Genomic DNA, 14,302 nt, shown 5'->3' with positions numbered 1-14,302 from the left:
CCTTCCCAGGGGGGGAGGGGGAGAACTGGAGCGTTCCAGCTGCAGAACAGTTCGTTGAAGAAATGGAAGCGATCCATCGCCAGCTCCAACTCAACTTAAACAGGGCTAAGGAGGAATATAAGAGGCAGGCAGACAAAAACCGAAGGGAAGGTGAAAACATCAGGGTGGGGGACCAGGTGTGGCTGTCAACCCAAGGGTTGCCGTTCAAAGGAGGTTGTAAGAAATTAAGACCCAAAAGGCTGGGTCCGTTTGAAGTCATGCAGCAGGTCAATCCAGTGGCTTTCAGGCTCCGGTTACCGAACCACATGAAGCTGCACCCAGTTTTTCACAGGTCGTTGCTGTCACCGTATAGAGGAGACAGTGAAGGGAGGGTCACTAGGGGACCAGCAATGGAGGAGAAGGAACACGGCTACCATGTAGCGGAGATCCTCGATTCCAGGTGGAAGGGAGATCAAGTAGAGTATTTGGTAATGTGGGAAGGGGAACCGGAGTCGGAAAACACCTGGGTTAGGGCAGAGGATGTCAATGACGAAGTTTTAATAGAGACTTTTCATCAGAGGTTCCCACGTAAACCTCAGCCTGTAGCGAGGTTCCGAAGGGAATACTTTGCCACCACCGACGAGGAAGAGGAGTTGGAGGGGTTCCCAGATTCTGAAGAGGAAGAGGATTCAGCGAGCCAGGACGACGATCGATGGAGGGAATTGTTCGAGACGTCGGAAGATGAGGAAGATTCGTTTCGGGGTTTTAGCCCTTCACCTCCCAGGGGAGAGGAAATGGGAGGGGGTGAGGGGGGCCCTGGAGGGGAGGTGGATGTCAGGGAACTGCCATCGGAGCATCAGGTGGTGGAGGGACTCAGGGAGGAAAAAAGAGACTCAACAGCTGAAGCAGGGACCAGCAGGGGGAGGAGTGGGTCTCTGAGGGAATGCGAGCAGGAGGGAGGGCTCAGGGAAGCTTCCAGCGAGAACAGTGGGGAGGTATCTGAGTCTCCCATAGGGAGACCCACACCTCGCCGGAAACTGTCACGCCGTGAGTCCAGGAGACGCGTTTCCGTTAAGGAGCTCCTTTGCTGGAAACGCTTCCGCAGACAGCCACTGTCGGACTCTACTAGTGACTAGAGCAGACATGTCGGAGGAGCTCCGTCACACACGGAGGTTTGTGGGGTCGCACAAACTCTGAGGGAGCACGTTTTTATGCACAAGCAGCTAATCAATCCCTAACACACATGACTTCGCTCCATCCCTTTCATGGGTCCTGATAGTACCGTATTTTTTGCTCCATAAGGCGCACCGGACCATAAGACGCACCTAGTTTTCAGAGGAGGAAAACAGGGGGAAAATATTCTGAATCAAATGTTGTACTAAACTATTTAATAAACTACTGGTATATCAGATACAGATAGGTAGCCGTGTTGGTCTGCCATAGTCAAAATAAAAAAATTCCTTCCAGTAGCACCTTAAAGACCAACTAAGTTAGTTCTTGGTATGAGCTTTCGTGTGCATGCATACTTCTTCAGATACATTATTTTGGTATATCAGAGTCAGACTAAGAGGGACAGGAGCTGTATGTTTGTTTAGTGTGCAGGTTCAAGGAGCCAGCGGATCAGCTGAGACGCGGGGGATTTGTGTAATTTCCCCTTCTCCCTCATCCTCTGCCCTGCAGTCTCCAGCAGCCTTCCTTTTTTTACTTCCTGGTTTTCACTGCGCTGGTGGCTCAGAGCTCGAGGTTGGTTTTTTTTTTTTGCTGCTGGTTGCTTAAATTTTATCCTTCCCGATCCTTCCCCTCCTGTGTCCTGCCGTCCCTCTGCAGCCTCATTGCTCCGTTTAGGGAGCGGGCGGACCTTCTGCAGCTATTGCTGGCTGCGCACCACTTTAAAAAGTGCCTTCTGGCTTTGAATCACCTGTCTCCCTTTACTATTTTACCTAAGGTATTTGCCCTGTGCCTGGGTTTTTTTTCCATTTAACAGTTTGCAGCCTTTTCGTTCTGTTGCTTATTTTGAGGCAGGATAGATTTGAGCAAGTGATCAGGACTTGGATTGCAGGGAATTCGCCATTAGCTGTGTAAAAGCGCTCCTCCTTGCAGCCTTCTACTTTGTTTGTACACGTGGCTACTGGTATCAGGTTCAGTTTGAGTAATGAACAGCCACTGGCAGCAATAGAATGGAGCATAAAAAAGAAGTAGGGGCACTGGGACCCAGACAATGCTCAAATCTATCCTGCCTCAAAACAAGCTGCAGAAGTAAAAAGCCCGCTCCCCTGCCCCTCATCCCGTGCCTTCCCCAGCCTTTTTTTTTTGCTTCCTGGTTTTCACTGCGCTCGTTAGCAAAGTGATGTCTCTACTTTTTCATTATATACCATTTCCCAAAATGATACTGTTATCTTACATGACCACCACATATAGCAAAAGGTGCCCGCTTCTTTACATTTCCAGCAGATATTTGAACTTACTCTATACGTTTTAGATAACTTACTAGGAGTCAAATACCACCAGTACATCATTTTCATGTAGTTTTCTTTCAATGAACAGCAAGCTGTGAATTTCAGATTTGTTTTCCAAAGCCTCTCCCAATCTGCCATTTGTATGTTATGTCCTAAGTCCCTTTCCCAAGAACTAAGAGTTCTTTTTGAAATTGTGATGTCTCATAACTAAAACCTTTCTTTTTGTCTATCTTAAAGATATCGTTTAGTTGATGGTACTGTAACCAGTCAGGTACAGCTTCCCTTATCTCTTCAAAATCGTTTAATTTCAGTTGGTTTTCAACTTCAGTTAACACCTCTCTGTAAGTCGGCCAATTACTTCTCATATTCAATTTTTTTCAGAGATATTGCTTCCAAGGGGGAAAGCCACCAGGGTGTTTTTTACTGAAGCAAATTTTTATACTTTTCCCATACCCTAAACATTGGTTTTCTTACTATATGATTCTGAAAAGCTCTATGCACCTTGGCCTTTTCCTACCATAAATATGCATGCTATACATTATTTGTGTCCTTCCAGATCTAAAATACAGTATCTGTGTTTTCTAATGTAATCCATTCCCGGTTCTAGCAGATACAAGATGCTTCATAATAAAGTTTCAAATCCGGCAGGGTGAAACCTCCTCTCTCTCTTACATCTGTTAATAATTTATTTTTTATACTTGGTTTCGTCCCTTGTCTGATAAACCTAGATATATCTTCTTGCCATTTTTCAAAGCATCCTGTGTTGCCTATTGCCTGGACTGCTTAGAATAAAAATAACATTTTTGGCAATACATTCATTTTTATTACTGATATTCCACCCCAAAATGATAAATTCATTCTTCCCCATATCTCTAAAGCTCTTTTTATTTCTTTCCACTCATTCTTGTAATTGTCCTTAACAATATTAATATTCTTAGCTGTCAAACAGATATCCCAGTATTTGACTTTGTTATGTATAACTAACTCTGTTTTCTGTTGTAATTTCTTTTGGTCTTGCTCCATTGTGTTTTTTACCAAAAACTTAGAATCATAGAATCATAAAGTTGGAATAGACCACAAGGGCCATCGAGTCCAACCCCCTGCCAAGCAGGAAACACCATCAAAGCACTCCTGACATATGGTTGTCAAGCCTCTGCTTAAAGACCTCCAAAGCAGGAGACTCCACCACACTCCTTGGCAGCAAATTCCACTGTCGAACAGCTCTTACTGTCAGGAAGTTCTTCCTAATGTTTAGGTGGAATCTTCTTTCTTGTAGTTTAGATCCATTGCTCCGTGTCTGCTTCTCTGGAGCAGCAGAAAACAACATTTCTCCCTCCTCTATATGACATCCTTTTATATATTTGAACATGGCTATCATATCACCCCTTAACCTCCTCTTCTCCAGGCTAAACATGCCCAGCTCCCTTAGCCGTTCCTCATAAGGCATCGTTTCCAGGCCTTTGACCATTTTGGTTGCCCTCCTCTGGACACGTTCCAGTTTGTCAGTGTCCTTCTTGAACTGTGGTGCCCAGAACTGGACACAGTACTCCAGGTGAAGTCTGACCAGAGCAGAATACAGTGGCACTATTACTTCCCTTGATCTAGATGCTATACTATTGATGCAGCCCAGAATTGCATTGGCTTTTTTAGCTGCCACGTCACACTGTTGGCTCATGTCAAGTTTGTGGTCAACCAAGACTCCTAGATCCTTTTCACATGTACTGCTCTCAAGCCAGGTGTCACCCATCTTGTATTTGTGCGTCTCAATTTTTTTGCCCAAGTGCAATACTTTACATTTCTCCCTGTTAAAGCTCATCTTGTTTGTTTTGGCCCAGTTCTCTAATCTGTCAAGGTCGTTTTGAAGTGTGATCCTGTCCTCTGGGGTGTTAGCCACCCCTCCCAGTTTGGTGTCATCTGCAAATTTGATCAGGATGCCCTTGAGTCCATCATCCAAGTCGTTGATAAAGATGTTGAATAAGACCGGGTCTAAGACAGAACCCTGTGGCACCCCACTAGTCACTCTTCTCCAGGATGAAGAGGAACCATTGATGAGCACCCTTTGGGTTCGGTCAGTCAGCCAGTTACAAATCCACTGAGTGGTAGCATAGTCAAGACCGCATTTTACCAGCTTCTTTACAAGAATATCATGGGGCACCTTGTCGAATGCCTTGCTGAAATTAAGGTAGGCTACATCCACTGCGTTCTCTTCATCTACCAGGCTTGTAATTCTGTCAAAAAACGAGATCAGGTTAGTCTGACATGACTTATTTTTCAGAAATCCATGCTGACTATTGGTGATCACAGCATTCCTTTCTAGGTGCTCACAGACTGTTTGCTTAATGATCTGCTCCAGAATCTTCCCTGGTATTGATGTCAGACTGACTGGGCGATAATTATTTGGGTCCTCTCTTTCCCCCTTTTTGAAAACAGGGACAACATTTGCCCTCCTCCAGTCTGCCGGGACTTCGCCTGTTCTCCAGGAATTCTCAAAGATGACTGCCAGTGGTTCTGAGATCACATCTGCCAGTTCTTTTAATACTCTTGGATGCAGTTCATCTGGCCCTAGAGACTTGAATACATCTAAACTAGCCAAGTATTCTTGTACTATCTCCTTAGTTATTCTGGGCTGTGTTTCCTCTGCTGAATCATTTGCTCCAAATTCTTCAGGTCGGGCATTGTTTTCTTCATCGGAGAAGACTGAGGCAAACAAGGCATTGAGGAGTCTTATTCTTGTTTAGTTTAAAGCCCCCGGCCTGCCCGAAGTCCTGCATCTTTTCTACCACCTTCAGTGGAGTATTTATGGAATCCTTCAGTGTAATTACAAGGTGAACTGTGAAAGCTTTTAATTTATATGCTTTATTTTCTACTGTTATTCCTGTAATTAATTTCTCCACTTTGTCTCCCTCACCAGGTCCTCTAATACCAAAATAAATAATAATGGTGATAGGGGATATCCTTGTCTTGTCCCCTTCCTTATTTTACACTTTTCTGTTATCACCATATTAACAATCAGCATAGACTGTTGGTAGAAATAAATTGCATCAATTCCTCTCCCAAATGCTTCCTCAAAATTCATTTTTTCTTTTATCTTTTTCATAAAAGCCCATGAAACATTATCAAAAGCCTTTTCAGCATCTATAAACATTAAGCCCGCTTTTTTCTCAATTTTTACTTCCAAGTATTGAATAATATCAATTATATTCCTTATATTTGTCGGGATTCAAGCCTATATGAGTAGTAACTGGCAACTCTCCAGGCACCCGGCTTGATCTCCTGTTAACCTCCCTGTCTGCATTCCTCAGCGAGATCCAGGCAGAGGTCGCGATAGGCGATCCTTCTCAGTGTGAGAAGAACACCCCCCCTCTTTCTTGCCCCCCCAGCAGGGAAAAGAGATAGACAGAAACGTATTTACATGCCTTTATTTCTGTCTTTGCAGCATTACAAAAAACATGACTGCTCTCTTCAAGCTCCAGCAGTCGAATGACAAACACTTCCTGTACTTCCTGTACAGCTCATATTACACTCTGAGCTAATTCCGGTGCTTCACACTGAATTGACTGTCCCTCTGTTTCCCACGGACAGTCCCAACATCATGTGATGTTTTCAAGCTAGCATCTCGCAGCTGCATTGCTTCTATATCGTAACAATATTTTCCTTCATCTGACGTCCTGGTAGAAAGCAGGCCTGATTGTGCTGATTTTTTTCTGCTAAAACACCTTTCATTCTATTGCCCAAAATATGAGCAATACTCTAAATGGAGTATTTTTCTCGCCTTTTAGTTCAATAATTATTGATTTGTGGTCCGAAAGTGTTCTTAGTTGTATTTCTGCATTTTTAATCTATGGAATTCCATCCTACAGGAATGATGGCCAACAATTTGGATAGCTTGAAAAAAGAGGATTAGACTGACGTCTCTGCTCTGCCCTCGTGGTCCTAGGCAATTATGCTTCTTAATACTAGTTCCTGGAAAGCACAGGAAGGCAGAGGGCTCTTGTACTCAAATCCGGCTTGCTGGTTTCCCACAGGCATCTAGCTGGCCACTGTGAGAACAGGATCCTGGACTAGGTGGGCCTTTTCCCAATCAAGCAAGCTCTTCTTATGTTCTAATACAGGCATCCCCAAACTTGGCCCTCCAGATGTTAAGGACTACAACTCCCATCATCCCTAGCTAACAGGACCAGTGGTCAGGGATGATGGGAATTGTAGTCCCAAAACATCTGGGGGATGTTTGGGGATACTAATATATTGGAATATTTTTACAGTTACATGTGGCAAAGTAACACTTCAGTTTTCTTAGTCATAGGAGAGACTGCTACTCGAACCTGTGATCATTTCCTCCCTGGAAAAAGAGAAATACAGAGATGTGTCTAAGAAGCCAATTCCACCATAGATTATAAAATAATGCAGTTTATTAAGTGTGAATGGAATGACCATGTGTTGTTCTTGCCATTATCTGCATTCCTAAAAGTTTGGAACATAGATAGGACAGTGGAGAAAGAAGACAGTGTTAAAATAGGAGAAGGTGCATATTGCGATTGACGTGTGTTCAGTTCCTTTCTTGTAAGTCTTAACAGGATTCTCTTCCCCTTCCTCCCCATTCCCAAACAGGTGAGGAACATGATGGCCAGAATTCTATGGAGCCATCTGTGAATTCATTGGGAAGAACAAAAAAACAGTTTAAATGCCTGGAACGTGGGATGTGCTTTAGTCACAGTGGAAGACTGAGGACACATCAACGAATCCACATAGAGGAGAAACCATTTAAATGTACTGACTATCGAAAGAGCTTCAGGGACAATGGAACTCTTAGAAAACATCAAGGAACTCACACAGGGGAGAAACCATTTGAATGTATTGAATGTGGAAAGAGCTTCGGTAAAAATGGAGCACTAAGAACACACCAACGAACTCACACGGGGGAAAAACCATTTGCATGTATTGAATGTGGAAAGAGCTTCAGTCAATATGGAACACTTAAAATACACCAACGAACTCACACGGGGGAGAAACCATTGAAATGTATTGAATGTGGAAAGTGCTTCAGTCGATATGGAACACTTAGAATGCACGAACGAACTCACACAGAGGAGAAACCATTTAAATGTATTGAATGTGGAAACAGCTTCAGTCAAAATGGAAACCTTAGAATACATCAACGAACTCACACAGGGGAAAAACCATTTGAATGTATTGAATGTGGAAAGAGCTTCGGTAAAAATGGAGCACTAAGAACACACCAACGAACTCACACGGGGGAAAAACCATTTGAATGTACTGAATGTGGAAAGTGCTTCAGTCGATATGGAACACTTAGAATGCACGAACGAACTCACACAGAGGAGAAACCATTTAAATGTATTGAATGTGGAAACAGCTTCAGTCAAAATGGAAACCTTAGAATACATCAACGAACTCACACAGGGGAAAAACCATTTGAATGTACGGAATGTGGAAAGTGCTTCAGTCGATATGGAACACTTATAATACACCAACGAACTCACACGGGGGAGAAACCATTTGCATGTATTGAATGTGGAAAGAGCTTCAGTCAATATGGAACACTTAAAATACACCAACGAACTCACACGGGGGAGAAACCATTGAAATGTATTGAATGTGGAAAGGGCTTCAGTGAAAGTGGAGCACTTAGAAGACATGTACAAACTCACATAGAAGAGAAACCTTTTAAATGTATTGCATGTGGAAAGGGCTTCAGTAAGAGTGGAGACCTTAGAATACACCAAGGAACTCACATGGGGGAGAAACCATTTAAATGTATTGAATGTGGAAAGAGCTTCTGTAGAAGTGGGACACTTAGAAGACATCAACGAACTCACACAGAGGAGAAACAATTTAAATGTATTGAATGTGGAAAGAGCTTCAGTAGAAGTGAACACCTTAGAAGACATCAACTAACTCACACGGGGGAGAAACCTTTTAAATGTATTGAATGTGGAAATAGCTTCAGTCAAAGTGGAGCACTTAGAATACACCAACGAACTCACACGGGGGAGAAACCATTTAAATGTTTTGAATGTGGAAAGAGCTTCAGTAGAAGTGGACACCTTAGAGTACACCAACGAACTCACACGGGGGAGAAACCATTTGCATGTATTGAATGTGGAAACAGCTTCAGTCAAAATAGATACCTTAGAATACATCAACGAACTCACACGGGGGAGAAACCATTTAAATGTTTGGAATGTGGAAAGTGCTTCAGTGAAAGTGGAGCACTTAGAAGACACCAACAAACTCACACGGGGGAGAAACCATTTGCATGTATTGAATGTGGAAACAGCTTCAGTCAAAATGAATACCTTAGAATACATCAACGAACTCACACAGGGGAGAAACCATTTAAATGTATTGAATGTGGAAAGAGTTTCAGTAGAAGTGGACACCTTAGAGTACATCAACGAACTCACACGGGGGAGAAACCATTTGAATGTATTGAATGTGGAAAGAGCTTCAGTCAAAATGTAATACTTAGAAGACATCTACAAACTCACATAGAGGAGAAACCATTTAAATGTATTGAATGTGGAAAGAGCTTCAGTAAAAGTGGACACCTTAGAATACACCAGCGAACTCACACGGGGGAGAAACCATTTAAATGTACTGAATGTGGAAAAAGCTTCAACAGGAAGGATAAACTTACATTACATTGGCAAACTCACACAGCGGAGAAGCTTTAGTCAATATGGAACCTTAGGAAATATCCACTAATTTACATGGGGAGGTCTTAATACAGTGGTACCTCGGGTTACGTACTTAATTTGTTCTGGAGGTGTATTCTTAACCTGAAACTATTCTTAACCAGAAGCACCACTTTAGCTATTCGGGCCTCCTGCTGCCGCCACGCCACCACCACACGATTTCCATTCTTATCCTGAAACAAAGTTCTTAACCCGAGGTACTATTTCTGGGTTAGCACTGTCTGTAACCTGAAGCTTATGTAGCCTGAAGCATATGTAAGCCGAGGTACCACTGTATAGTACTTTCTAGAGCAGTTTCTCAACCTGTGGGCCCCCAGATGTTGCTGAACTGCAACTCCCATCACCCCTAGCTAGCAAGGCCAGAGCTCAGGGATGATGGGAGTTGTAGTCCAACAACATCTGGGGACCCACAAGTTGAGAACCGCTGCTCTAGAAGGTTTTCTGTTGTAATTATTAGATTGTCTGCGAAGGCTCCGACCTTATAGGCCAGGGGTCCGCAACCTTTAAGACAAAAAGAGCCACTAGGACCCGTTTCCGAAGAAAAACAACAACTGAGAGCCGCAAAACCATTGCGACATTTAAAGCATGCGCGCCGCTGCCCTCTGATCTGACAGTGGGCGGGAAGGTGACGTTGGGACGGTGCGTGACTAACGCACGCACCGCCCCCATGCGACGTCACAGCCAGTACAGCGCCCGCCACAGTGGGGAGTGTCGGGGCGCACAATGCGCCTCCTCCCCTCGCTAGTATCCGCCCCGGAGCCGCGGCAAAGGTGTAAAAGAGCCACATGCGGCTCCGGAGCCACAGGTTGCAGACCCCTGTTATAGGCCCTTTGTCAAACTTTAATTCCTTCTATTCTAGGGTCTTCTCTTATTGCTTTCAAATACACTTCCAGAAGTGTGATAAAGAGGAGAGGAGAAAGAGGGCAGCCCTGTCTTTTTCCCTTAGAGATATTAAAAGCTTCTGATGTTTCACCATTTATAATTAGTCTGACCTGTTGGGAATTATAAATCGCTTTTATACCACTACATATTTTCTCACCCAAACTCATCATTCCCAAAGTGTTTTGCATGAATGCCCCCAAAACATGATCCAATGCTTTCTCCGCATCCACCAAGATCTTGGCTGCCTTTTTATCTGCTCTCATTTCTAGGTATACTATTGTATCTACTACCAATCTTACGTTGCTGTAAATTTGTCTTGGTTTATAAATCTTAATTTACTCTAAATTGGGTCCATATTTCAGTATCAATGTAATTAGGGCCTCTTGTCATTATTCTGGCACTTGTCCTCCTTCTAAAATTTTGTTCATTATTTTTTCTAACATTGGTAATATGATCTCTTCCAATTTTTTGTAATTCATTAAAGAAATGCCATCCGCACCAGGGACTTTACCATTCTTAGAAGTCACAATTCCTTCTTTTATTTCATTAATATTAATAGGGGAATTTAAGTATTTCTATTCTTTCTCTTATTTTTGTGGCAGTCAACCACAAAGAATCTTGAGGCAGGTTACACATTTATTCCAGTTCAGTCTTTGGTTATTGACATTTCTATCCCACAACCCTATCCATCTAGCAGACTGCCTCTGTCCCCTGGCCCTACAAGCCCATCAGTAACATTTGCTGTAGAGACACTGGGGATTGTTCCAGGACACTTGTCACTTGCTGACAATGCAGAAGGAGGCCCCCTTGGTACACCCAGAAGATACCAGATGTTGGTTGTAGTTACGTCTATACAAAGTGCATAGCCTTTGACCCTCCAAAAAGAAATGGGGAGGAATGAGGAGCCTGAATAGCTGACTAGTAGGAATTGTACCCTGGTAAGCTTCTGTCAATTCTTGAAGGGGCTTTGTATCATTTAACTTCAAAATGTGGGAAATGTTTGTGGGGCCACCTCCTCCCCCTGTTGCTGCTGCTGAGTGGGGCCCTGGATATCTGCCCCAAACGTTTGCCTGGATGGTAGCAGGATGGGAGAAGTCAAGTGCCCAGAATAAAAAAGGAAAAGTATTTTCTGCATCTTTCTTGAACAAAATGGGTATGTCTGAAACCTCAGACAAAGTTCATGTTGACAGTAATAATAATAATAATAATTTATTATTTATACCCCGCCCATCTGGCTGGGTTTCCCCAGCCACTCTGGGCGGCTTCCAAAAGAATATTAAAATACTATGATACACCAAACATTAAAAGCTTCCCTCAACAGGGCTGCCTTCAGATGTCTTCTAAAACTCTGGTAGTTGTTGTTCTCTTTGACAACTGGTGGGAGGGCGTTCCACAGGGAGGGCGCCACTACCGAGAAGGCCCTCTGCCTGGTTCCCTGTAATTTGGCTTCTCGCAGTGAGGGAACCGCCAGAAGGCCCTCAGTGCTGGACCTCAGTGTCTGGGTAGAACGATGGAGGTGGAGACGCTCCTTCAGGTATACTGGACCGAGGCCGTTTAGGGCTTTAAAGGTCAGCACCAACACTTTGAATTGTGCTCGGAAACGTACTGGGAGCCAATGTAGGTCTTTCAAGACCGGTGTTATGTGGTCTCGGCGGCCGTTCCCAGTCACCAGTCTGGCTGCTGCATTCTGGATTAGTTGTAGTTTCTGGGTCACCTTCAAAGGTAGCCCCACGTAGAGCGCATTGCAGTAGTCCAAGCGGGAGATAACCAGAGCATGCACCACTCTGGCGAGGCAGTCCGCGGGCAGATAGGGTCTCAGCCTACGTACCAAATGGAGCTGGTGCACAGCTGCCCTGGACACGGATTTAACCTGTGCCTCCATGGACAGCTGTGAGTCCAAAATGACTCCCAGGCTGCGCACCTGGTCCTTCAGGGGCACGGTTACCCCATTCAGGACCAGGGAATTCCCCCACACCTGCCCGCCTCCTGTCCCCCAGAAACAGTACTTCTGTCTTGTCGGGATTCAATCCCAATCTGTTTGCGACCATCCATCCTCCAACCGCCAACAGACACTCACACAGGACTGTCACCGCCTTCACTGGTTCTGATTTGAAAGAAAGGTAGAGCTGGGTATCATCTGCATACTGATGAACACCCAGCCCAAACCCCCTGATAATCTCTCCCAGCGGCTGCATGTACAGTAGATGTTAAAAAGCATGGGGGAGAGGACAGAACCCTGAGGCACCACACAAGTGAGAGCCCAGGGGTCTGAACACTCATCTCCCACCACCACTTTCTGAACACGGCCCAGGAGGAAGGAGTATCTAAACTGTTATTCATAACCCAGTTAATATATTTATTACTGCTGATATAAAGATAAATGCAATATAATGTTGTCCGAAACAAACACTTTAACCAGATGATCTTGCCTTCTGGGAGGTGGGGCAAGATGCTGAGGGAATCTATTCTATGGGGGGGGGGGATCTCAGTGCACCCAGAAGATTCCAGTTGTGGGTTGTAGTTGCATCTATACAAAGTGCATAGCCTTTGCCCCTCCATAAAGAAAGAAATGGGGAGGAGACAAGAGCTGGAATAGCTGACCAGAAGGAAAGGTAACCTGGGAACTTCATGTTGATCGACCACCTCAGCTCCCTGACCCCAAGAAAAGACCAGTCCAGGGAGGCAGGTGAGCATTACATCTACACCCCACATTATGCTCTCCAGTAGCTATTCCTTCAGCCAGGCCTGTTTTCATTCAGTTCTTAGTGTGTGGGTGTGTTTTACGTTTCCTTTCCCCCCTTCCTTGCACTCCTAACAAAAACTAACCTCCACGCGAATGCTTTCAGCCCCAGAAGAGGAGCTCCACTTGGTGTCAAGGGAGGGGGGGGTCCAAGGGAGCATCTGGAGCCCTGCCATTCCTTCTGTCCCTGGCCCCTTCCCCTCCTCTCTCTGCCATCCCAGGGCCACTCTTGACTCCCCAGCAGGAGACGGGATCTGTCTGTGATGGTGAGATGTCCTGGCTGGTTGAAGGACCACTTCCTGTTTCCTGGAGCTCCATCCTTCTTTCTCATGCAAGGTGGAGTCATGAAGCAGGTGAAGGCTGAGGACACCTAAGGGGGACATGGGCGGGTCTGCTTAACCTTTCCCCGTCTGCTCCTTTTCTGGATCAAAATCCCCAGCTGATCTGTCTAGCTCCTGCTGCTGCTGCCTGTCACTGTTCCTGTGTCTCTGGAGTGTTTCTTTGAGGAGAATACAGGACGCTGCAAAACACATTGTGTGTAATGAGTGTGCAATAAGGTAGACAGAGGCTGAGCCCTCCCTGTAAACAGGGAGACTTCTGTCCAGGAGATTTCTGTATAAAAAATTCTTTGCTGAGGTGGAAGGGGGGACTAAGTGTTATGTATTGAAGTTCTCACCCTGGCCACCAGGGGTATTGTGTGTATAGTTTTCACTCAGGTCCACATCAGACAATTTAGGCGGGAAACCCTGGGTTGTTGTTGACAGCCGGCTGCCTATAAAAGGAGGGCGGCTGAGCTGTTTGCTGTTCAGTTCAGTTCCAGCTTACTATAAAGAACCACTTGGAGAAATCTCTGTGGCATCTGCTATGTCCACCCACAATTTAATGCTAAGTGAGGTTGGAGTGGAACCATGTTTGCATGAACATGAGAAGGCAAAATATGTTCTCCATTTAAATATTTATTAAAATAATTTATTCAGTTACCCAGAAGAGTTATTAGGCTCTTTTGCCATAAGCTACTTCATACATTGTAAGAAATGGGTCCTGAGACCCTTGATCCCCTTCCTTAAAATACCATCTGAACAAAATTGGAGAAGCAGTAAAGAGTTTTTTGAGGACAATAGGTAAAGGTAAAGGGACCCCTGACCGTGAGGTCCAGTCATGACTGACTCTGGGGTTGCAGTGCTCATCTCGCTTTACTGGCCGAGGGAGCCGGCATACAGCTTCTGGTTCATGTGGCCAGCATGACTAAGCCGCCTCTGGCGAACCAGAGCAGTGCACGGAAACGCCTTTTAGCTTCCCGCTGGTGCGGTATGTAGTAAAAAAAAAAAAAGGTCTTATATATATAATAAATGTTCATAAATGTACCAACCAAGCACGTACATAGATATGTGGACCACAAGTCTGAAGCAGCACAGGAAGACTGTCCTGAAACCATTTTGACTCCCAAACTGAAGAAATGTTTTCCCTGCAAGGAGGGAGGGGGTGAGGGAACCTTCTCATTGTCTCAGGAATTGGGTAATTCCCATCTC

The 14,302-nt window shown here is 44.7% G+C and overlaps 2 protein-coding genes across 7 annotated transcripts in view; one reads left to right on the top strand and one right to left on the bottom strand.

Annotated features, from left to right (window-relative positions):
- LOC310701172 (uncharacterized protein) overlaps nucleotides 1–11,158 on the top strand; it is an 83,151-nt gene extending 71,993 nt beyond the window's left edge. For 5 of the 6 annotated variants that reach the window (XM_083491597.1, XM_083491596.1, XM_083491593.1 and 2 more), the window contains exons 3-4: nucleotides 7,044–9,636; nucleotides 9,977–11,158. In XM_083491597.1, the coding sequence (XP_083347723.1) occupies nucleotides 7,044–9,130 (2,087 nt within the window). In that variant the 3' untranslated portion in view covers nucleotides 9,131–9,636; nucleotides 9,977–11,158. Of the gene's footprint in view, nucleotides 1–5,123; nucleotides 6,501–7,043; nucleotides 9,637–9,976 lie in introns of those variants that run through there. The other variant, XM_083491598.1, reaches the window with a different exon arrangement.
- Nucleotides 4,607–14,302, bottom strand: part of LOC310701823 (uncharacterized protein) — a 57,732-nt gene continuing 48,036 nt past the window's right edge. The window contains exon 4 of the mRNA XM_083493246.1: nucleotides 4,607–5,132. The gene's annotated coding sequence lies outside the window, so the exon portion shown is untranslated. The remainder of the gene's footprint in view (nucleotides 5,133–14,302) is intronic.

This window comes from Podarcis liolepis (assembly GCF_965112155.1).
Source record: "Podarcis liolepis genome assembly, chromosome: 2".
Lineage (NCBI taxonomy): Eukaryota > Metazoa > Chordata > Lepidosauria > Squamata > Lacertidae > Podarcis > Podarcis liolepis.
Note: the sequence above shows the minus strand (reverse complement) of the source record. Positions and strands in the feature narration are given on the sequence as shown.